General features: G+C 36.1%; 1 protein-coding gene across 3 annotated transcripts in view; it reads right to left on the bottom strand.

Moving 5' to 3' along the window:
* Nucleotides 1-26,409, bottom strand: part of LOC112641699 (CD2 associated protein) — a 144,532-nt gene that overhangs the window by 87,112 nt on the left and 31,011 nt on the right. For all 3 annotated transcript variants that reach the window (XM_049092144.1, XM_025418976.3, XM_049092145.1), the window contains exon 2: nucleotides 25,153-25,313. In XM_049092144.1, coding sequence (XP_048948101.1) covers nucleotides 25,153-25,313 — 161 coding nt within the window. The remainder of the gene's footprint in view (nucleotides 1-25,152; nucleotides 25,314-26,409) is intronic.

Here is a 26,409-nt window from a genome sequence, read left to right as displayed (position 1 = left end):
GTGTTCAGATTTGCCCTTTGAGCTGTAGTTTGATGAACCCTGTTCTAAGTCCTAGGTCTAACAGAAGATGTGCAAACCATCATGAAAAGAATGGGTGCCTGGGTGGCTCTGGATTGAGAGTCTGACTCTTGATTTTGGGCTCCCTGATGGGCAGGTAATTTGCCTGAGATTCTCTCTCCCACTCCTTCTGCCCCTCCCCCTGCTTGCTGGCATTTGCACAGGTGCATGCTCTCATTCTCTCTCTTCTAAAACAAATAAACCTAAAAAAAAAAATAAAATAAAATAAAATAAATAAACCTTTAAAAAAAACTTCATGAAAAGAAGTATGAAATTAAAAGAAGACAAACAAACGGGAAGTCATACCATGTTCAGTGATTAAAAACTCAATTATTATAAGGATATCGATTCTCCCTAAAATTGGCACAATGATTCAATGCAATCTAAGTAACTATACCACAGATTTGGGAGATCAATAAACTGGTTTTAAGTTTGTATAGAACAAAAGGCCAAAAACAGCAAGAATACTTTAGGGAAAACAAAGTAAGGGTTTGTTTTGTTTTTAATAAGATATAAGAAAAACTGTATGATACTATAAATTAGTGTGAGATTGGCATAAAAGTGACATGATAAATGAAGTTAAATAGTCCACAAGCAGACAAGCTTGACCTATAACAGAAAAAAAGTAAAGAAAACACATGATGTTCATAAAACTAATGTTCCTTATTTAGGGGGTTGGAAAGAAACTGGACTCCTAGTTTATGTATTTGATAATAAAATTAACAATTTCTGTTCATTAAAAGTAACCATTTAAAAAAAAGCAAATCACTAGCCGGATGATAATTTTCACATGCAAGGTTAACAAAGAATTTGTATTTCTAGCTGTTTACATCTACCACAACGTTTACCAGTTGTTACTCTCTAGCTCATAGGATTTCAGACAATTTTCCCTTCTTTATACTGTTAAGTGTTAAATGTTTGTTGTACTTTGTTTTTAACAACGCATACCATCTTACAATGAGAAAAAAAGGTTTTCATTTTTCCATTTCATAAATCATGGAAGATGATTATGAAAATAGACTGCTTCATTTTTATTCGTAATGCACTTAAGGAAAAACACTCCATTTGCTATTAATACACGGGAGGTCAACATCTGAAAACCTCATAGTTTTCAAAGTACTATTTTTCAAACTAATAAAAGTATAAAATCTTTGTCAAGAATGGTACTTACAACTGCAACATGCTAAAAAGTATTCATTTTCAATTCTCCTATCTCATGAGCTACCCACATTTTAAAAACCTCAAAGTCATATATCAGAGAGCTATTGTTTTCTAATACAAGAGATCAAGAACTTGGCTTGACATTCAAATTTTGTTCTTTGAGGAAAGTAACTCCAATTTGATCATATTGTGATTAAAAGTACAAGTTCAGGAGACAAATGATCTAGGTATAAATCTTAATTCTATCCTGTTCACTGATTATATAACTTTGGATATTTGTGTCATCTTTTAATAAAAATCTACCCTCTGAATAAGTATATATTGAGATAATGCTTGTTTCTTAAAAAAAAAAAACTTACAACATATTGCTCAAGACCTAGAAATATTTTAAGAACCTTCACTATTCTAAGAGACATAATAAGCACATCCAAGAATATTAGATATAATAAATCTTCTGAGGGCACAAAACATAAAAGGAAAGGGGGAATATAAATTGGAAATATACAGTCTACACTGAATAGAGAAGTCTTGGGCTCCCAAATACATAGTGCCAAGTAAGATGTTTATCACAAGTACCAAATGATCTCAAGGCTCTAAGTAAAACTACAAATAAAAGTTTGCTTTGAGGGACACCTGGGTGGCTTAGTGGTTGAGCGTGTCTGCCTTTGGCTCAGGGCGTAATCTCGGAATTCTGGGATGGAGTCCCACATCAGACTTCCTGCATGGAGCCTGCTTCTCCCTCTGCCTATGTCTCTGCCTCTCTCTCTCTCTCTCTGTCTCTCATGAATAAATAAATAAAATCTTAAAAAAAAAAAAAAAGTTTGCTTTGAGCTCCATCTCCTCTTCCTCTGGCACCTCTTCCTGCTATAATCTACCACCACCAGATATACACACTCACTCACTCACTCACCACCCTAATTTTTCCCTAATCCCAGACACAGTGCCTCCAAATTACTCTTTGGCTATCCTCTTCAACAGCAAATCTGATTGACTCCTTTGAAGTGTAAGGTTTGCAGTGTTTCTTCCTTCTTCTGTCCTCTACTTCCTTTTACCTAATCACAGCCAGTAAATAAACTACTAACATAGTAGCATCTATTTTCTATGAACTTTACTTCCTTTCCTAACTTTGAAAATGGCTCCAGGAAATCCAGTAAAAAAGAGTCCCCAAGGGAAGCCTGGGTGGCTCAGTGGTTGGGCCTCTGCCTTTAGCTCAGGACATGATGCCGGGGTCCCGGGATCAAGTCCCAAATCAAGCTCCCTGCGGAATGCCTGCTTCTCCCTCTGCCCCTGCCTCTCTGTGGCTCTCATGAATAAATAAATAAAATCTTAAAAAAAAAAAAAAAAAAAAAGGCATCCTCAGAGAGTATACTGTACTGACAAAACTCAGGAAAACTCTGAATTTCATTCTACAAATGAAAATACACAATAGCTACTATCAATGCAAAACTGGCCAAGAAAAAGACAATGTGGATAATAAGAATCCAACTACAGTGATTTGTTTCATAGATAATGAATAAAAAGAGGCAATTTAGAGGGAGGTAAGAAGTGTAAGCAAATAAGAGGGAGCTAAAAAGGTTGGAAAGAATGTAGTTATTCTTCATCTATTGAGATAATCAAAAATACGTCACTCTGATTGCATTAACCAAAAACAACTTTTTAAAAAGATAATAAAATTCACAAACTGCTTCTTCAGTTATATCTTTATAATAATCTGGTTATCTAATCATGGCCAGTGCATGATCATAATCTGAAAAAAGAAAGCAGTTAATTTCTGTATCACAGAATAAAAGATCACAAAGAATAATGAAAACCAGATTAAAAGGGCAAAGGCATCATTTTCTTTCTCAAATGAGTGAGGTCATGCTAAGTAGAATCACAGTTCTTATGCTAATTAAAATTTAAGGAATACACTTAATATTTTTAATATAACATTAAAGATTTCCAAAAGTGTTATTAGAACTAGTACCTTTGACTATACAGAAACATAAATCAGAAGATACAGAAAAAAAATCTGTATTATTAAAGATTTACAAAAATAGGCAGAATTAAATGTTTATTTAATATACGTCCACTGTTTTAGCATTGGCTGCATCATTAGACCAGCATTTGGAAATGAGATTTCCAACCTAAAAAAAAAAAAAAATCGTTTACCCTATTCCTAAAGGTTTTTTTAGAACGTAATAGTATATAAGGAATAATCTACCTCAAGCCATTAGATTTTCATTTTTCTTATGACTAAATTAAATTGGATAGTAGCAAAAAAAACTTTCGGTTGGTCCAAAGTGAAAGTACCAACAGGAGAAAATCTCCTTAATATGAAATCAGTATGTACCTTCTGAGTGCCAACATATCAAAATCATGAAGGAAAATAATAGGACTATTTTGAAAGTTTCTAAGGGAGCCTGGATGGCTCAGCAGTTGGGCACCTGCCTTAGGCCCAGGATGTGATCCTAGAGTCCCGAGATCGAGTCCTACATCGGGCTCCCTGCATGGAGCCTGCTTCTCTCTCTGCCTGTGTCTCTGCCTCTCTCTCTCTCACTGTATGAAATCTTAAAAAAAAAAAAGATAAAAAAAAAGAAAGAAAGAAAAATTTCTAAATTAATTCTCTTCCCCAAATATGCTATTCTCCACATATTTGCTCTCTCCCCAACTTGGACAAAAGGCCTTCCTATTGCAACTGCCCCTCCCCCACTAGAAAACACAAAAGTAGGAAAAGAGAGAAAAAGTTACATACATTCATTGTCAATAGAATAGTATTCCCTTCTCTTTTTTCCAACACAAGAATGTTAATGACAGCCAAGTGAAGTAGAATGGGAAAAACACTAAATAAAGAATTCAGACATACCACACCTACTGAAAATACCCCAGTAATTTATAATGGTCACATTTTTCATGCTAGTTATATGAATTTAAAAATGTTATTTGTGCTTTCAGTTCTAGCATGAAGGGATTTTAGAATAAGAACCACAAGTAATGAGGGCTAGAATTATCTATGACTCAAAGGGTATCAGGCCTACATGCAGATCCTTCTCCCAAAGCTGCTAGACTCCATGAGGCCACACACCTGTGGCTGCATTATTAAGCAGACAATGAGCGCTGATCCAAAAGGCAAGATCAGGAGATAGAAGCCCAGGTTCTGACACTAAAACTTTTTAGGCTTCAATTATTTCTACAACTTGAACTATCTTAGCAGAAACAAAACGTTTTAACTCCTCAAGGGGGAAAACTAGAATTTAATGTCCTAGGTTATCATTAGCATGATTTATATAATACTGTCTTGAATTTAAAATTTATGGTGTAAAATATAGAATATAAAAGAGGGAAGGGGATACAAATAATTCAGTTAAAAAGATTTTCTATAGATAACAGTCTATAAAGTATCTACCAAATTCCTGAAAGTGGAAGGAGATTAGAGGAGGGTTAAGGAAAACTGTACTCTTCACAATAGCTACTTCTATATTCCTTGGATTTTGTTTCAACATGTATCATTTCAGTGATTCTTTTTTTTTTTTTTTTTTTTTTTTTACACAAAGAATTGTGTGTTCACAAACAGTGCTACAAGTCAAACTGGTCCAGGGCATTTAGAGAAAGATCTTAGTTGTATGAGCACACATTACTACACCTAAATCCTTACATCTTTTCTAGCATTACCTGTACTGAAATATTTACTCTATGAATACAGCCTACATAGGATTCAGATTATCAAAAATATCCCAAATCACAGAACAAATTGCTCTTAATCATTGTGTATACTTCATGTTTTACAGTTTGTAAAAAATATTATAATACATACAACTTTGACATTTTATCTATTGTTTTTAATTTTAATTACCAATAAGGAAATAAAGTTATCTTCCATTTAGTATTCTGATAGATATCAGGGTTGTTTTCTTTTCTAATGTGCTTCAAATAATGAGGGTATGTCATACATAAATTTTTCTTCTGAGATAAACTCAGCCAGCTTCCAGAACTATTCTTTTAAAATCACCAACACGGGCAGCCCTGGTGGCGCAGCGGTTTAGCGCCGCCTGCAGCCTAGGGCGTGATCCTGGAGACCCGGGATTGAGTCCCACGTCAGGCTCTCTGCATGGTGGCTGCTTCTCCCTCTGCCTGTGTCTCTGCCTCTCTCTCTCTCTCTCTCTCTGTCTCTATGAATAAATAAATAAATAATCTTTTAAAATAAATAAATAAAATCACCAACACATCTCCTAAAACTTGAAAACATCACTGATTTTATCTAAAATAAGTTTCCATAAAATGAGGGATTCCGAAAAATAAAGATCACATAAAGTCATATTGCCATTTCTTTAATTAAAAAAACAATTCTTATGGGAACAGTGGAATATCAACAGATTTAAAAACAAAATCAGCACTTGGGGCACCTGGGTGGCTCAGCCAGTTAAGCATCCAATTCTTAGTATTCTCTCTCCCGGAGGAACCTGTGTGGTCCAGTCAGTTAAGTGTTAGACTCTTGGTTTCAACTCAGGTCCTGATCTCATGGAACTGGGATCTAGCTACGAGTGGGGCTCTGTATTCAGAGGGAAGTCTGCTTCAGATTCTTTCTCCCTCTCCCACTCCTCTGCCCCCTCTACTCTAACTCTGAAATAAATAAATAAACAAACCTTAAAAAAAAGATTATCTCTCTCTCCCTCCCCTCCCTCTTAAAAAAAAAAAACACACAAAATCCATATTCTTCTAGAAAAAGACTATATTTAAGAAACATGAAATCACTAAGATGTTTCCCAACTAGCACATACATCAGATCATCATCTTATTCCCAATATTGCCATTTTTCTTTATTTTTATTTTGTTTAATATTTTATTTATTTATTCATGACAGACACAGAAAGAGAGAGAAAGAGAGACAGGCAGAGGGAGAAGCAGGCTTCATGCAGGGAGCCCGACGTGGGACTCGATCCTGGGTCTCCAGAATCAGGCCCTGGGCTGAAGGCAGCGCTAAACCGCTGAGCCACCCAGGCTGCCCACCATTTTTCTTTAAAAGTAACTTTTTAAAAAGACTTTAAACACACTTAAAGACTTCATGTCTGCTTAATCATTTAACTCATGGAATACAAAGAATGACAAACGTTTTTAAATGCAAGTTGTCACACTGCTCAGTTTAAAAAAATATATATAATGATTTAAATATTTTTCTAAATGAGAAAAACTGCTAGAAGTTTAAGACAAAATAAAGAAAAATATACAAATGATTTTTGCTCACTTGCCAACTTCCTGAAAATATTTAAAGGTTAATAACTTGTTTCCTTGTTCCTTATTATATTAAAAAGTCTGAAACATTTTATCAAACTTTGAGAAGTCTTCAAAAGGGATCAAATTTTAATTTCAATTTAAAAGGATGAAGAATAGCAATTCATTTGCCAGCATCTAAGATATCTTCTATGAATATATCCACTTATTTTTTAAGTAAAAAAATCATAATAACATTATGTAATAACTTGTAATATCACTGGTATAAAGCTTCCAAGAAAGTTCTATCAAAGCTCACAAATTAACATCCCTTAAACACAAACTGTCCTAATACTCTTTAAGTACAAAGAAGAAAAATATTTGTTAACTTCTTTTAATCTTATTTCACTGATTATTTCTCTGCTTTTCTTAAGAAAAACTACCTATTACTACATCATTTCTAAAAGAAGTTCTACTAGTGCATTTTCAAACCAATAAGGATACACATTTCAATCTCTATTAAAATGCATAACCATCAGAGGGAGGGGAGGGGAGTTGGGGATATGGGTGAAAAGGAGATAGAGATGAAGTACACTTGTCCAGGGATAAGCACCAGGTGATGTATGAAACTGTTATCTTACTATATTTTACATCTGAAACTAATATAATGCTGTATGTTAACTGGAATTAAAATAAAAACTAAAAAAAAAAATGCATCATCAGAAGTCGAGTCTAAGACGGTAGAAGAGTAGGAGACCTTAGTTTCCTCTGGTTCCAGGAATTCAGCTAGAGAGCTATTAAATCATTCTGAACACCTGCAACTTAACCAGAGAGCTAAGAAAATTATAGCTGCAACTCTACAAATAGAAGAGCTACCACTTTCTGCAAAGTAGAAGGCACAGAGGAAGTGAATCTGAGGCAATATACAGCAGAGATGGGGAGCCTCTGGCAGCTAGCTACCAAAAACTGATATAGCAAGGGAGTGCAAAATCAGAACTTTTAGAAGTCTACTCCAGTGAGGGACATCCCTGCTTGAAAGTACTTAGGTTACAAAATGGGGGCAGAACCCTAGGTAAAACAGTACAGTGTGGTCTCAGGAAGACAGAGTGGGGGCAGAAGTGAATGTGACAGAGTTCCCAGGCATCTGAATGGGGAAGTCAGGGGCAATCAGCCAGCCCAGGAGTGGGCTCTCAGCTCAGGGTTGCCAGCATGACCACTCTCTGAGCAGAGGCCCAGCAAGTGAAGAACCAGCGAGACCCCTCCCATCCTCTCTCCCTTCCTGCAGCAGTTCCCACAAGCAAGCCCCAAGAGTCTGCAGGGTTTAGGGACCCAAAAGAGGATCATGTGCCTGAAACCGAAAGGCTCAGTCACAGCCAAGTGAGCAACCAATGCACACAGGGACCAGGAATACAGGACTGACTGACTACTTTTCCCTGACATTGCATTAAGGAGTGAGGTCCCACGCTTTTGGCTCTGGGGCTGGAGATTGATAGGCCATCATTTTCACTCTCATCCTCTAAAGCAGAACAGAGAGTCTTCAGGGAACAAAAGCCAACTAGAGCAATCTGGAGCAGATTAGTTAGCCTGGCCCCTGGCAAGGGCGGTGCAGTTCCACCTGAGCAAAGACACTTGAGAATTAAGACAACAGGCCACTCCTCCAGAAGATCAGACAGGAAATCCAGTCAAGATCAAGTCTACCCAACAACGGAAACTCAAAACTCCAGCACTAGGGGATATAGAATTCATGGGGTTCTCCCCCCGACGATTCTTTAGACCTTCAATTTTAATTTTTTTCTCTTTCCTTTTTCAATTTATCAACTCCCTTTATCTTAATTTTTATTTTTACAGTTATATTCTACATATTCATTATATTTGATTTTATCTTGTATATCTATATATATCAGTTTTTCTTTTTTTAACAATTTTGAGATGCACCCTTTCTTCTAACAGATCAAAATACACCCAGAATCCAGTATATGGCTCTATTTTCTTCACCTGTCTGGCCATATTCACTTTCTTTGTTTTGTTTCATTTTGTTTTTCTTTTTTTGCTGCTTCTGTTTTTTTCATTTTCATCTTTACAGTTAGTCTCTCCTTTCAATGTTTTTAATTTTATGTTTGTATACACATTTTTATTTCCTTACAATTTTGAGATGTAGTTTCTTCTAACTAACCAATCAAAATACATTCAGTACAGTGTACTGCTCTCTTCTGTTCACCTATATGATTATATTCCTTCTTTTTGTTTTTGTCTTTTAATTTTTATTTTTACAAAAATATTCTATCCTTGTATTTATTTTTTTGTACATAAAAGCTTTTCTTTCATTACAATTTTGGGATCTAGTTTTCTAACAAACAGACCAAAATACAAACAGGATCCAGTGTATTGCTCCATCCTGTTCACCTGTTTGATTATACTCTACCCCCTACCCAGTTATGGGTCTCTTCTTATTTGTTTAGTCTGTATTTCTCTGGTGTCATTGTTGCCATTTCAGTATTTTGTTCCCTTGTCCGTCTATTCTTCTCTGGGTAAAATGACATGACAGAAAAACTCAACTCAAAAAAAGAGAAAAAGAGGCAGTACTAATTGCCAGGGACTTCATCAGAATGGAAATTAAGTAAGAAGTCGGAACTAGAGTTCAGAATGATGAAAAGAACTAAGATCTAATCAAGTGAAAATCAAAAAGCTACTAATAAGACACAATCAAAAGTGGAGCTCTAAAACAAAAAGATAAAAAAATGGAGGCTGTAACTGCTAGTATAAGTGAAGCAGAAGAGAAAATTAGTGACCTAGAACACAAAATGATGGAGAATAATGAAGCTGAGAAAAAAAGAAAAATACTGGATCACGAAGAGAGAATTTGAGATAAAGTGATACCATAAAGCCAAACAATATTAGGATAATTGAGATCCCAAGAAGACGAAAGAGAGAGGGGCCAGAAACAAATTTTAGCAGAGAACTACCCTAATCTGGAGAAGAAAACAGGCATTCAAGTCCAGGAGGCAGAGAAAACCCCCCCTCAAAATCAACAAAAATAGGTCAACACCTTGACATATAATACTGAAATGTGCGAATCTCAGAAACAAAAAGAAAATCCTGAAAGCAGCATGAGACAAGAGGTCTGCACCTAGAAGCATAAAACATTAGACTGGAGGCAGACCGATCCACAGATACCTGGCAGGCCAGAGGACTGGCATGATATACTCAGGGTGCTAAATGAGGAAAATACGCAGCCAAGAATATTTTATCCAGCTAGGATCTTGTTGAAAATAGGAGAGATAAAAATTTTCCAGTACAAATAGAAACTAAAAGAATTTGTGATCATCGAACCAGCCCTAAAGAAATATGAAAAGAGATCCTTTAAATGAAGAGAGAGCACAAAAGTAACAGATACCAGAAAGGAAAAGAGACAATATACAGAAACAGTGACCTGACAGGTAATACAACGGTACTATATTCATATATTTCAGTAACTGTTCTGAATATAAATGGGCTAAATGCCCCAATAAAAAGACACAGGGTATCATATTGGATAAAAAAAAGCAAGACCCATCAAAATGCTACTTGCAAGAGACTTATTTTGGACCCAAAGACCCCTCCATATTTAAAGTGAGGATGTGGAAAGCCATTTATCATGCTAATGGATATCAAAAGAATGCTGGGGTGGCAATCCTTATTCTCAGTGAAATTAGATTTTAAACAAAAGACTATAATAACAGATGAGGGAGGACATTCTATAGTATTTAAAGGGTCTAGCCAATAAGAAGATTAATGATTATAAATATTTATGCCCCTGACATGGGAGCAACCAAGTATACAAGCCAATTAATAACAAAATCTTAAAAAACACACACCAAAAATAATACAGTAATAGTAGGGTACTTTAACACCTCACTCACTGCTCACTGCGATGGACAGATTATCTAAGCAGAAGATCAACAAGGAAACAAGGGCTTTGAATGACACACTGGACCAGATGGACTTCACACATCTATTCAAAGCATCCCATCCTAAAGCAACAGAATACACATTCTTCTCAAGTGTACATGGAACAATCTCCAGAATAGATAGCATACTAGGTCACAAATCAGGTCTCAACCAGCAACAAAAGACTAGGATCACTACTTGCATATCTTCGGACCACAATGCTTTGAAACAGGAACTCAATCACGGGAGGAAATTTGGAAGAAAACTCAAACACATGGAGGCTAAAGAGCAACTTCCAAAAAAAAATGAACGGGTCAACGTGGAAATTAAGAAAGAATTTTAAAAATTCATGGAAACAAGTGAAAATGAAAGCACAGCTGTCCAAAACCTTTGGGATGCAGCAAAGGCAGTCCAAAGAGGGAAATACACAGCAATACATGCATTTTTCAAGAAACAAGAAAGGTCTCAAATACACAACCTAACCTTATACCTAAAAGAGCTGGAGAAAAAAACAGCAAATAAAGCCTAAGTTCAGCTGGAGAAGAGATTTAATAAAGATTACAGCAGAAATCAATAAAATAGAAACCAAAAGAACAGAACAGATCAACAAAACTGGGAGCTGCTTCTTAGAAAGAATTAATAAGATTGATAAACCCCTGGCCAGACTTCTCAAAAAGGTGAGAGAAAGGACCCAAATAAAATCATCAATCAAAGAGGAAAGACCACAACCAACAGCAAAGAAATACAAACAATTATAAGAACATACTATGAGCAACTACATGCCAACAAATTAGGCAATCTGGAAGAAATGGATGCATTCCTAGAGATGTATAAACAACCAAAACTGAAACAGGAAGAAACAGAAAATCTGAACAGACCCATAAATAGCAAGGAAATTGAAGCAGTCATCAAAAATCTCCCAACAAACAAGAGTCCAGGGCCGGATGGTTTCCCAGGAGATTGTACCAAACATTTAAAGAAGAATACCTATTCCTCTGAAGCAGTTTCGAAAAACAGAAATGGGAAACAAAATTTCCACACTTTTCCTATGAGGCCAGCGTTACCTTGATCCCAAAACTAGACAAAGACCCCACCAAAAAGAAGAATTACAGACCAATATCCCTGATGAACATGGATGCCAAAATTCTCACCAAGATACTAGCCAAAAGGATCCAACAGTGCATTCAAAGAATTATTCACCACAACCAAGTGGGATTTATTCTTGGGCTCAAGGGTGGTTCAAAATATGCCAATCAATCAATGTGATACTCCACATTAGTAAAAGAAAGGACAAGAACCATATGATCCTCTCCTACACACAGAAAAAGCATTCCACAAAGTACAGCATCTTTTCTTGATTAAAACTCTTCGCAGTGTAGGGATGGAGGGAACATACCTCAATATCATAAGAGCCATATACAAAAAGCAAATTATCGTTCCCAATGGGGAAAAACTCAGAGCTTTTCCCCTAAGGTCAGGAACATGGCACGGATGTCCATTATCACCACTGTTGCTCAACATACTACTAGAAGTTCTAGCCTCAGCAATCAGACAACAAAAAGAAATAAAAGGCATCTGAATTGGTAAAGAGGCTGTCAAACTCTTACTCTTTGCAGATGACATGATACTCCATGTGGAAAACCCAAAGACTCTACCCCAAAATTGCTAGAACTCATACAGGAAGTCAGCAAAGTGACAGGATATAAAATCGATGCACAGAGATGAGTTGCATTTCTATACACTAACAATGAGATAGAAGAAAGAGATGAAGGAGTTGGTCCCATTTACAATTGCACCAAAAACCATAAGATACCCAGCAATAAACCTAACCAAAGAGGCAAAGCATCGGTACTCAGAAAGCTGTATGACATGCGTGAACGAAACCGCGGAAGACACAAAGAAATGGAAAAACACTATCCATGCTCATGGATTCGAAGAACAAAATGTTGTTAAAATGTCTATGCTACCTAGAGCAATCTATACATTCAATGCAATCCCTAGCAAAATACCATCAACTTTTTTCACAGAGTTAGAACAAAGAAGCAAGCCTAAGATTTGTATGGAACCAGAAAAGACCCCCCAAATAGCCAAAGCAGTGTTGAAAACGAAAATCAAAGCTAGTGGCATCACAATTCCAGACTTCAAGTTCTATTACAAAACTATAATCATCAAGACAGTATGGTACTGAACAAAAATGGGACACAGAGATCATGGAACAGAATAAAGAACCCATAATGGACCCTCAACCTCATGGTCGATTCATCTTTGACAAAGCAGGAAAGAATATCCAATGGAATAACAACCGTCTCTTCAACAAATGGCGTTGGGAAAATTGCACAGCCACGTGCAGAAGAACAAAACTGGACCATTTCCTTACACCGTACACAAAAATAGACTCACAATGGATCAAAGACCTAAATAAATGGGAGACAGGAATCCACCAAAATCCTAGAGGAGAACACAGGCAGCAACCTCTTCAACCTCGGTTGCAGCAACTTCTTGCTAGACACCTCTCCAAAGGCAAGGGAAACAAAGGCAAAATGAACTGTTGGGACCTCATCAAGATAAAAAGCTTTTGCAGAGCAAAGGAAATAGTAGACAAAACCAAAAAGCAACCAGCAGGATGGGAGAAGATATTTGCAAACGACATTTCAGATAAAAGGCTCATATCCAAAAATCTAGAAAGAACTTGTCAAACTCAACACCCAAAGAACAAATAATCCAATCAAGAAATGGGCAGAACATAAACAGACATTTCTCCAAGGAAGACATACAAAGGGCCAACGGAGACATGAGAAAAATGCTCCATATCACCCGGCATCAGGAAAATACAAATCAAAACCACAATGAGATACCACTTCACACCAGTCAGAATGGCTAAAATTAACAAGTCAGGAAATGACAAATGTTGGTGAGATTGCAGAGAAAGGCAACCCTCTTACACTGCTGGTGGGAATGCAAGCTGGTGCACCCACTCTGGAAAACAGTATGCGGGATCATCAAAAAAGTTGAAAAGTTGAAGATGACCCAGCAATTGCACTACTGGATATTTACCCCAAGGATACAAATGTAGTGATCCGAGGGGGGCACCTGCACCCCAATGTTTATACCAGCAATGTCCATAACAGCCAAACTATGGAAAGACCCAGATGTCCACTGACAAATGAATGGATAAAGAGAATGTGGGTTTTTAAATATATATACATTATGTGTGTGTTTATATATATACACACACACATACACAATTGACTACTACTCAGCCATCAAAATAATGAAATCTTGCCATTTGCTACAACATGGATGGAACTAGAGGGTATTATACTAAGCAAACTAAGTCAATCAAAGAAAGACAATTATCGTATGATCTCACTCATGTGTAATGTAAGAAACAAAACAAAGGATCGGGGAAGAGAGGAAAAAACAGAACAAGACAAAATCAGAGAAGGATATAAATCATAAGAGATTCTTAATCAAAGAAACAAACTGAGGGCTGCTGGAGGGGAGGGAGGCAGGAGGATGGGGTAACTGGGTGGTCAACATTAAAGAGGGCACATGATGTAATGAGCACTGGGTATATATTATATAAGACTGATGAATCACTGACCTCTACCACTGAAATCAATAATAAATTATATGTTAATTGAATTTAAATAAAATTCTTTTAAAAATTTAAAAATGCATCACCATCCAGATTTCTCTCATAGAAAGACAGAATAAATGTTTTCCTTATTCCTCCCACTAAGTACAGTTAAAAACTCTAGATATTACTTACATATTAAAAATAAACATAAAAATATTCTGAAAAGCCAAAAAAAGAAGATAAACCAGCCAAGAGAGTCCAGGTTCCTCAGAACCTGGTTAGTGAGTTCACCAGGTTTTCTTTTTGCCTCATATATTCTAGACTGAGTACTGGAGAAACCAGCTATTGTTATTGCCCACTAGAGGAGAGTAAAAAAGCTCCAAGAAAAGCCTGCTTTCTCTAGAAAGACCAAATAAAGGGTAACCTAGCAAGACAGAAAACTCTTAGCTGATAACCACTCTGCCGTAGTCAAACAACACAGAAAGAAAACAAAACAGAACAAAAAAACTGTAGACCCCTCCCCACCCTTGTCAGCCAAAGCCAAGTAGAGAGTGCCTAGACTTCCACCCTCAGAAGGCTGTTATCAATCCCCCAGCTCACCACCACTACTCACATTTTTCCAGCCATGGTGGTGTCAGAGAAGGTCAAGTGGAAAGCCAAGACTGTCCAAGGCCACTTCTGTCAGTGGAGGACACCAGGCAGTACTATTGAGGCATACCTGTCCTTCCATCAAGGGGGATTCAATGGAGGCTTAGTCAGAGTCAACTCCTATCCTACTCAGCAGTAACAAGTGTCAACAGAGACAGAGTGGGGAACTGGACTTAGAGGTAACTCATTTTTCTTTTTTCAGCACAGGTTCTCTCTTTAGTAAAATAAAGTTTAAATGTTAAATGTGTATCAAAGGTCCTCAACCAATATTATATTTTTACTGCTGATACGTCCACCAAGACACAAACACAAATCCTCAGCTTTTAATAACAAGTTCTGAAAAATGTCTGCTTTCTCTTTCTCAGTAACTAAAACAACTTTCTAAAGGCATTTTAGTTGAACCCCCTTATCTTCTTAGAACTACCTTTTCCAGGGACACCTGGGTGGCTAAGTGGTTGAGCATCTTCCTTTGGCTCAGGGTGTGATCCCGGGTCCCAAGGTCCAGTCCCGTATCAGGCTTGGAGCCTGCTTCTCTCTCTGCCTGTGTCTCTGCCTCTCTAACTCTGTGTCTCTCATGAATAAATAAAATCTTTAAAAAAAAAAAAAAAAAAAGATTTACATAAAGAAAAAGACCTACCAAAATTAGTTTAACTCTAAAGAGCTAGATCTTACACAAATGCTAACACATTAAAAGCTTTTTTATTGTCTTGCCTTTTACACACAGTTGGCCCACTTTTAAACAGACTTGATTTGTTCTACCACAACCACCAAGAAAACTACAGATTTGGTTTAGAGTAACTGGCTAATCAAGCTAACTGCCTGTCCCATATTTTTCTCATTTTAGTTACTTTCCTCTTTTTGTCTTTCCTTAAAAACTACTAGTTTTTTTTTTACAGAGAAATTTAGAAAGTTCTAACTTATTTACCTATTATTAATATTTGATTTAATAATACCTAGGGGAAAAAATAAACATATTTGTTGACTAACAATTCAGGTGATTTTCTTCTCTGACTTCCCCTTTATAAAATGGGCAGTTCCTGAGCAAAAAACAAAAGCCCAAATAGGACAAAATAATAAATCCATATGTATCTCTATGCAAAGTATAGACACACTCAAAATCTAATTCCTACCAAAAACCCAAACAGGTGGAATTCCTCACATTTACACAGGAAGAAATGCATGTTCCAGAGTAAAACATCTTTAAGGAAGAACACACAGTAAGCATGTGTGTGGATATGGGGGATGAGAGGGTAAGAAGTCAAAGAGAGGTCTATACATCCTGACTCCAAAGGCCATGTTCCTTTCCTAATGCCATGCTATCTTCTTGACATAGCTCCAGTAGAGTAGTTGGCAACCACAACTAACACATTACGCCTACTTTCCCCTCATTTCAAGATTCTTCTCAAAAGCAATGCATTCCTTATCTCCTCTGCGCCCTTGTGGGTTTTTCCAGCCAAACAATCTCCAAGATACTAATGTAGAACACTCAAATTAAAGTACCAAATGCCATTTTCCTCCTTCTACTACTCATTTTTTTTCTTTCAAAGCACTCCTAACAAAATCATCTTCATTCATTCATTTGTTCACGTTTGTCTGTTTTCCCCGTTTTATTTGAAAATAAACTCATAAAGAGAAGACCTTCCTATCTTATCCACCATTGTGTCCGTAGCATATATAAAAAATCCTACACAAAGAAAGAACCTCAGTAAATATTTGAACAAATAAATGGCAAACAAAAGAATAAAACAATGGGGAGGCAGGGTATGGGAGGATATGCCATAGTATTGCCACTGATCTTACTGAAACATAGCTCAATAGAGTGCCTCGGAAATCTTTTTTGTTTTTTTTTTTTTTTAAGATTTATTTATTAATTTATTTCAGAGAGACAGACAGAAGAGAGTGCACACAAACACACACATTTGGGGGGGGGGGGATCAGATAGAAAGGGAAAGAATCTCAAGCAGACTATTCAATGAACAGGGAGCCCAAAGTGGGGCTATATCTCATAACCCTGACATTGTGACTTAAGCCGAAACCAAGAGTCAGCTGATTAACCAACGGAACCAGCCAGACACCCTAGAAATCTAATTTATCAGGGATACTGAAGAGTCCCATTATCTAAAAAGAACTGAAATCCCTGCTATAACTGCTGCAGGAAGAAACATGTGGTTGGTGAAAACTACAGACTTCAAAAACAGCTTACTGAGAAGATTCCCTTACTTGGTGCTAATGTTGCTGTTAATCTTACTTGCCAGAAAGTAATTTCTTATTTTACTTATATTTTTTTTAAAGATTTTATTTATTTATTCATTAGAGAGACAGAGAACAAGGCCGAGACACAGGCAGAGGGAGAAACAGGCTCCATGCAAGGAGCCCAATGTGGGACTTGGATCACGCCCCGAGCCAAAGGCTTACATCCAACCGCTGAGCCAGGTGTCCCCTTATTTTATTTTACTTATATTTAACATAACTCACTAGCTGGACTACATAAAATTCTATATAAAAGCATTTATTCCTTGTATTATGCCATCCCTGGAATTTTAATGCTGTTCCTACAATGTAAGCTATTCTATTCTCACAGATACATAGTTAAACCCTGTTTTTCAGTACCATTTCCAGGGATGGAGGCAGAAGAACACGAATGAAACTGATTCCATTCTATATAGTTACCTACAGATAATTTTGAATGAGCATTGCAAGTTCTGCTTCTTTTCCAAATATCTTATTTGTATTTTCTTTAAGATTTTATTTATTCATGAGAGACAGAGACATAGGCAGAGGGAGAAACAGGCTCCCTGAGGGGAGCATGATGCGGAACTCGATCCCAGAACCCTGGGATCATGAGCTGAGTCAAAGGCAGACACTCAACCACTGAGCCATCCAGACACCCCTTTATTTGTATGTTTTCTGCATGTTTCCATTCCGTCTTTAGTCTTTGAAATGCCCTCACGTCAAATCTCAAGTTTAGTTTTGGAAAAAAGCTTGTTTCCATAAAATTGCATCTTGAGGAAGCAGTCTGAATTTTCTTCTTCAAGGGTTAATTCTAAAAGGTTAACAAAAAGAATTTAATTTTGGAATTCTAACATCTTTCAACTATGATAATGCTACTGGAGAATTTCAATGGCTAAGATTCCTATCATTTTGTCTCTAGATTCTTAAAAGCAGAGAATGTTACAAAATGATCACATTTCTCTAATAACCAGCACATACTATATAAAATACATTTCTCACCTAAAAATTGGCTGACATTTACCTATCACAGAGCTAGCTATCAACTACCAAGTCTGTGGTCTACCAACTATTACCAGAATGACTTTGGGCATAACATATCCCGTCTAACTTTCAAAATGTCAGAATAAAGTGAGACAATATATGGGAATTAGCAAAGTTTTAACAAATAAAAGGTATTATGTCTATTAACTATTCCTAAAAAGAATAATAAATAAATAAATAATAACTATCCCTTTACTTCCACCATTCTTATCTCATTATACTTTATAGCCTCAACTGTCTCCTCTTTAATAAAACCTTTCCTTCTCACTAAGATTAATCCATTAAAGCATTCTATCTTCCCTCTGTCTCTAAAAGCCCTGCTACTTGCCTAATATCTTTTAAATAGTCTTAATACCTTTAAACAATACTCAAAATGCTTAGTCCACTGGCTTTAATCTATACTTTCGTCCTTAAGCCCCATTATACATACCATCATAGAAAAACTTCTGTTCAAAGTAGTCCATTATTTTTACCACAAAACATTTTGTACCTTTGCCAGACATACAGTATACCAATTATTCATCTAACTTCGTATCTTTAAAGACAAACTAAAAAAAAAAAAAAAAGACTAACTCAACTGTTACTTTCAACATCTTTCCTGAAAAATTATTTTTTCCAAGACCCTTCAGCACCCATCGTCTTTACCACACATTTGACATTCAGCCAATAAAGCACTGCAAGTTATCCTTCTGTTTTCATGCTGCTATCTCCCCCCAAAAAATAAGCTGTGGGAAACTCTCTCACCACACCCCAAAATACTTCATAGTCAATTATTAAGCAACTGTTTAATAAAAGAATGTTTGTTTCATCTCAATTACAAAGACCCAAAAAGTGCCAAGTATCAAGTCACAACACTGATGCTGAATCTCAAAGTTTACTCTAACAAATAAATCAGACACTTGATTCTCTCTACTGTAGTCCAAATCATTGAAGTTGAGAATGTGGAAAGATCTGATAAACTAGCAAGTTTCTTCCCAACTTTGGCTCAATTCTTAAACATTACAGACCCATGAGGAAAGAGTAGACTATTCAATATTTTTTTACATGGAAAAAAATGTAATTACTGCCTAAATATAGCTGTACAAAAAATAAAAGATGGAAGACCTACGCTAAAAACTCAAAACTTTAAAATGAATAAAAACATAGAAGAGTATCTTTAAGTCCTCCCTGCTCTGAAGTTATACTTAGACAAGCCAGAAAAGGCACTGAAGGACAAGAAAAGACACATAAGCAGAAGACAAAGGAACATAAAGTTAACAATATTCACAATAAGAAGTACTACAATGAGAGTGAGCAAGAACTCAATGGAAAAGTGGAGAGAAAGATCTGAACAAGCTAGACACAGGAAAAGAAATTTAAATGGCCAATAAATGTGAAAAGATGCCTAACTTCCCTATATCACAAAAACGAAACACTGAAATGTGTGGATATTACCGTAGATCTATTATATTAGTATGAAAGAAAGAAAAAAGAAAAGAAAGTCTGATGGTATCAAATGTTTATAAGAACATGGAAAAAAGATACTTTTATCTACTGGTAGGAATTTAAATTGGTATAACTATCTAGTGAGAAATTAGATGATGTCTACTACAGCTGAATATGTGCATACCCTAGGATACAGAAAATTCTCGCTACATATATATAACCTACAAAGGATATTTATTGCAGCGTTGTTTTCAATACCTAAAAAATGGAAAATAGTTCTATTTTACCCCAAAAATGTGGTAAAGACTCAGAATGGAATACTCTAAGACTGTTAAAAAGGAATCTCTACTATAAAACTACATGTACATCCCTAAACACCTGACCTTCTGGGGGAAGAAAAATTACACACACTAAAAATACTACTGATTATGTGAAAACCAAATCAAACACAAAATACCAGTGATTATGCAAAAAAAAAGTAGGATTTGGGGCATACCAATTTAGACCTAAGGGCATGCAACTTTGGAACGAGTACTAAAAATGAAAATAAAAGTAAGTAACAATAACTGAAACCTTAGCGAATAGGTAATAAATGGGTAATAAGACTACCAAGCAGATGACAGATTCCTCCATAGCTATTAAAAATGTAAATAAATCAATAAGTAAGGTAGAAAGGCTGGTTTATGGATGCTAAGATAGTGCAGACAGAAGAGGTAAGCAGCAGGATTTAAAAGCTAGAACTCTTTATGCTAGAACTGTCCAACTTTGAGGAAAATACTAGATACAGATGGTCACCTTAACCAAGAAAAAAAAAAGGTTTCACTTAAGGGTGCCTGGGTGGCTCAGTTGGTTAGGCATCTGACTCTTAGTTTTGGCTCAGGTCATGATCTCAGGGTCCTGAGATCAAGCCCTACGGCAGGCTCCATGCTCAGTCTGGAGTCTGCTTGTCCTTGCTCCTCCTTTCTCTCTCTGTAATAAATAAAATCTTAAGAAAAAAAAAAAAAAGTTCCACTTAAAAGCTAAAAGAACTCCTGTTTACACAAGCAGTCGAGAGTCTATCCCATTCTTACCGCAATTATAATTCTATATTCTTTATCCCAGCTCCCTTTATCTAGAAAACAAACTAACACAACTTTCCCACTATCCTGACATCATCCCTCTATTTACCACTTTTTTAAAAGATTTATTCATTTTTTGATAGGGAGAGTATGCCCACAACCATGTGTGCACGTGGGGGAGGGGCAGAGGTAAAAATCTTCAAGCAGACTCCCTAATGAGCACAGAGTCCCACCTGGGACTCCATCCTACAACCCATGAGATCATGTCCTGAGCTGAAACCAAGACTCAGTCACTCAACCAACTGAACCTCCCACACGCCCTTATTTTCCAATCATTTATGAGCTAACTACACATAAAAATATGTTGTAACAAAAGTGACTATGTTATATATCACATTGAAACCACATTAAGTTTTTAAAAGTTACAACCTAACACAGTAATTATGCGAACGTCTAAATCACACAAAAACTATGTTTATGCACAAGTAAATATCTATAAAACTATGTATTAGAAGGATACATATAATTTCAGAATATGGAAGTTGGGAGGAGAGAGAAATGATAAGGAGGTAACAAACTCAATTTATCTGTAATGTTCTATTATGAAAAGTTAAAACTCTAAAGCAAAAATGCCCAAATGATAACATTCTACGTATAAATTCATGGATCCTTGTTCTATATTCTTTTAAACTATTTTTCAAATCATGTAACGATGAAATAACACTGCAAAGGGACAATGTAATGAACAGTCTGTCACAAAACAAATTTAGTGTCCATAAAGGGTTTTTTTTTTCAATAGGCTGCAAAAATTATTTGACCTTTCTATCCATCTTCCAGCCCAACTGAAGTATTAATGCTCTTCACTACAGCTATCTGAAATAACAAAGATGTGAGTTTTTTAGAGAAAGTCTAGTTAGTTCTACCATCTGCTCCACAGTCTAACATTTACAAATTAACACATATACCTTAATGTAACAGTATATTAAGCATAAAAGGCTTATTTCCAAGGAAACAGTGAATTATAAATTCGAACCTTCCCTTAAATTTTCACATACACAGCTGAAGTGATAAAGCCAACTTATTATCTATTGCTGTTGATTATCTGTGGTTAATTTTCTCAATAAAAATTTTACTCTAGAGGGCAGCCCCAATGGCCCAGCGGTTCGGCGCCGCCTTCAGCCGGGGGTGTGATCCTGGAGACCCGGGATCAAGTCCCATGTCAGGCTCCCTGCATGAAGCCTGCTTCTCCCTCTGCCTGTGTCTCTGCCTCTCCCTGTGTGTCTCTCATGAATAAATAAATAAATAAAACTTTAAAAAGAAAAAATTTTACTCTAGAGTAATTTTAGGTTTACAGAAGAGTTAAAAGGTGGAAGAAAAAAAAGAGTTACAAAGGTGTTACACAGCATTCTCATATCCCCATCACTGTTTCCTCTAATGTTCTATTTTGCATAACCATATTACACTTCAAAACTAAGATATTAACACTACTATATTACTGCTAACTAAAACTACTGACTTTATAAAGATTTCATCGGTTTTTACACTAATATATCTATCTTTTTGTTCCAGAATCGAATCCAGGATACCATGATGCATTTGGTCATCATGTCTCTCCTTAGGCTCCTCTAGTCAACAACAGTTTCCCAGTCTTTCCTTGGTTTTCATAACCTTGAAATTTTTTTCAGCATTAGTCAGATATTTTCTAAATATCTTCAATTTGGGTTTGTCTGAATCTTTTTCTCACACTTAGACTGGGATTATGGGTTTAGGGGAAGAATAAATACCACAGAGACGAAGAGGATACATGATTATCAACATAATATATCACTAATGATGTTAGTTTTGATTACTTGGTTAGGGTAGTATTGCCAACTTTCTCTACTGTAAATTTAATATTTTTCTCCTCCATCTACTTTTTAGTCCAGCCCATTCCTCAGGGATGCTTTTGAGGGGAAGGGAGGGAATGGAGGGAAAGGAAATATCTATAAATATTTTTAAATAACTCTGTGAGATTTATCCCTTCTCCCCCATTTATTTGTTTACTCAACTATTTATCAGCATGGACATATGTATATTTATGCTCTACTATGGTTAATAGTCAAATACTGGGTTATTTTGTTGCTTGAATTGTACCAGCTCGGGATACTGGAAGCTCTTTTAGATTGGATCCTATGCTATTCTGACATGGGCCATCACTTTGTGGGTTTTTGTGTTTTGTTTTGTTTTTTTAGCACTTCCTTACTTTCTGGGACTATAAGATGCTCCAAGGTCCATCTTTTATTTTCCTTGCCACAGCCCTACAATTAGCTATTCGTATAAGGTGCCGTGTTTCCTTTTATTGTAGAATAATATTTAGAAACCAAAATCTGTGCACTGGGTATAGTCATTGCTACTGGTGTGTCACTGTTTCTAGGCCTTATCAGTGGAGAGAGCTGAGAAATATATGTATGTGTATTAACCTAAGTATTAACACATGTATATAAAGATTTCTGCATGTGTTAACATATTTTATTTTTTTTTAACATATTTTAAACTAAACATGAGTCATACTGATGTCTCCAACTCTAATTTGGTACTCTGTGATTACTTTTTAATCCCAGATTATGCTTCCCTCTATTATCTAGCATATTCAGACTGCATCCTCTATTCTCAGGCAGTGCATTAAACTCAAGTTCCAGTGTTAGTTGTACTGAAACAGGAAAGTAACACACATTTCAAAATGGAGTCCTGGGCAGCCCGGGTGGCTCAGCGGTTTAGGGCCGCCTTCAGCCCAGGGAGTGGTCCTGGAGACCCGGGATCCAGTCCCACGTCAGGCTCCCTGCATGAAGCCTGCTTCTCCCTCTGCCTGTGTCTCTGCCTCTCTCTCTCTCTCTCTCTCTCTCTGTGTGTGTGTGTGTGTCTATGAATAAAGAAATAAAATCTTTAAAAAAAAGAAAGAAAGAAAGAAAACCATAAAATGGAGTCCTATGACAGGTCATCTCCACTACTGGGACAATACATCAGAACACAATTAAGAGAACTATATAAATACTTAGATTTCAACTTATTTTTTAAAGATTTTATTTATTTATTTATTCATGAGAATACACACAGACGAGAGAGAGAGAGAGGCAGAAACATAGACAGAGGGAGAAGCAGGCTCCATGCAGGGAGCCCGACGTGGAACTCGATCCCGGGTCTCCAGGATCACGCCCTGGGCTGAAGGCAGCGCTAAACTGCTGAGCCACCCCACCCGGGCTGCCCTCAACTTATTTTTCTATTACTTCAATATATTATCTTGAAAATTTTCCTTGCCCATTTTCCTTTAAAAAAAGAGAGAGAGAGAGAGAGAGAGAGATAAATAAGAGGTCAATGCCACGGCTTACTATATACTGACTACTAATATATCATTTTAAGGATAAGAACAAAGAAATTATGTGGTTTGGCCTATATGATAACACCAGGAAAAGGACAAAGCTGGTGGAACTTGTCTGTATTTTAATCCATATATTCTATTCCAATTTCCAACACTACATTTTAGGTTATAAAAAATAAATTTATAAAACAAAAAATTAAAAAAGTGATCTTCTAAAAGTTCAAGTCCCTATTATAGCTTTTCTCAGTTGTTTCAAGAGATAAAATAACTAACGTGTAGTTAGTTTACCTTATCTGAAAACAATTAACAATACAGCATGAGTTCATAGAGGTAAAACCACAATTAAAATAAATCAAATTTATTCAGGGAACAAATATTTACTAAGTATCCATATTGTGCAAGTGGGTATTACCTATGTAAGGTGAACAAACAAATGAGACACATTCTAGCCTTCACAGAACCTATTATCATAATCTAATGAGACTACTGATACAGCTAGGTATAACAAAACTAATATAGAAAACAAGACAATTTTAAGTGAGGTATAAAGATACTCTTACTTTTTTTTTTTCTTTTCTAAACTACTGAATTCTGTTTGCAAATGATTTAAGAATCTTGATTGTTTTCTGGCAGAGATGACTATAATATTTACTAAAGAAGGAATGTTTGGTGGTTAAAGAGTAGACTGTTACTTTGATAAATGCCTGCTGAAATGCTGAAACTTAATAGGATTCTAAGATATTTGCAGAAGGGCTGCAAAAGTAACAGTATACAATTAGACTTGAGTCAACTCTCCTAGATCTCAGTTCAGATTCTAATCTTCTTAGCTAGCCAACATTGGGTAAACCATGTAAACTCTCATCTGTATGTCCCCATATTTAAAATGGGATTATCATCATTTTCATTATCATTATTTAAATATTTAAATATTTAATATTTAAATATTTAAAATGGGATTATCATCATTATCATCCGCCCTACTTACAAGACCTATAGGCTCAAATGAGAATGTACACAGCAAAACTACTTTGTAAATTAAAGAGTGCTACCCAAATGCAAAGTATTATTTATTTTTTTAAAAAGATAGACAGGTAGATACATACGTACACATATAAACACACGTGTACACACGTATACACCATGCTATTATCCATCAGGACACCAAGCAAACGTAGAATAAAAAATTTAACTTCAACAGTTTAGTTTTTAAAATAGAAGTATTTCTGGGATGCCTGGGTGGTTTAGCGGTTGAGCGTCTGCCTTCAGTTCAGGGTGTGATCCCAGTCCTGAGGTCGAGTCCCACATCAGGCTCCCTGCATGAAGCCTGCTTCTCCCTCTGCCTGTGTGTCTCTATCTGTCTCTGTGTATCTCTCATGAATAAAATAATAAAATAAAATCTTTTTAAAAAGAATACAAGTATTTCTTAAAGATCAAATCCTATGAAGCAACAGTTAGAAATTTAAGTGAAGGAGAGTACTTACCTTAACAAAATTATCAGGAAACATTCCTCTTCTCCCATTTAGCTCTCCTTCTAGCCATCCTTCCTCCTGTAGTTTTTTCACATTCCTGATTATTTCACCAACCCGAATAGTTAATTCATCATCATGTACAGCATCGTAGTCATACTCCACAATATAGTCAACTAAAAAAAAAAAAAAAGAAATGTCTAAAACTTAATTCACAAAATACAATAACCATATTAATAAGCTTAAAACTAAGGAACCTATTTAACAATAATAATATTACAAAGACATTATCAAAGCTTCGATGATTTTAAATATTTGGCTACATTTGCAAACCTCTTGATTACCTTAGTACAAAGCACAGTATAAATTTTAAGCAGAAGCCTCAATGCACTATATAATTCATGTCATAAGTTGTTCCTATGGCCAGATGTATATATTGTTTATGATAGACAATCTCTATAATGGTCCCTATGATCTCCATCTCTTGAGATTCATGACCTTGTGCAGTAACCTCTCCTTGACAGCAGACATGACTTCCAACCAACAGAATATGACAAAGATGATAGACTGTATATGATTACACAAGATTATAATGTCCATCTTGCTGGGAAACTCTCATACTTGCTAGCTTTGAAGATGCACGCTGCTTTGCTATGAGCTGGCCTATCAAGAAACTGATGAAGGTCTCTGGCTGACAGCCAGCAAAAAACTGAGGGCATCAATCCAACAGCCCACAGAGAACTAAATGATGCCAACAACCATGTAAGCTTGGAAGCAGATCCTGCCCCGGTTAAGAACCTTGACTGCAGGCTTGCAGAGTACCCAGCTAGTCACACATAGACTTAATGAATCACAAAACCTATGAGATAATAAAAAGTGTGTTGTTTTAAGCTGCTAAGTTTATGGCAATATTGTTACTACACAACAGAAAATGAATACACTCTGAAGTAAACATTTTAATAAGGATCCATTTTACTGCCTTTAAGTACAGAATTTTAGATTATAGGACATCATATCTGCATACTATTAATACTTTATAGGTTCAGTACAAGAAAAGCAATAACAGATTTCCTACTCAAGACAGCAGACTAGCCATACCTCTATTCATCTTTTCTTCCTCCTCTAAGACTGGTTTTTTAAAAAGAACACACACACACACACACACACACACACACACAGAGCTACAAGAAAAAAGAAAAGGGAAAAGGATTATAGGCAGACACTGTTGGTTGCCAAACCAACAGCCATTCCTACACTGACTCCCACCCTCCT

Source organism: Canis lupus, chromosome 12 (genome assembly GCF_003254725.2).
Source record: "Canis lupus dingo isolate Sandy chromosome 12, ASM325472v2, whole genome shotgun sequence".
Classification (NCBI taxonomy): Eukaryota; Metazoa; Chordata; class Mammalia; order Carnivora; family Canidae; genus Canis; species Canis lupus.
Note: the sequence above shows the minus strand (reverse complement) of the source record. Positions and strands in the feature narration are given on the sequence as shown.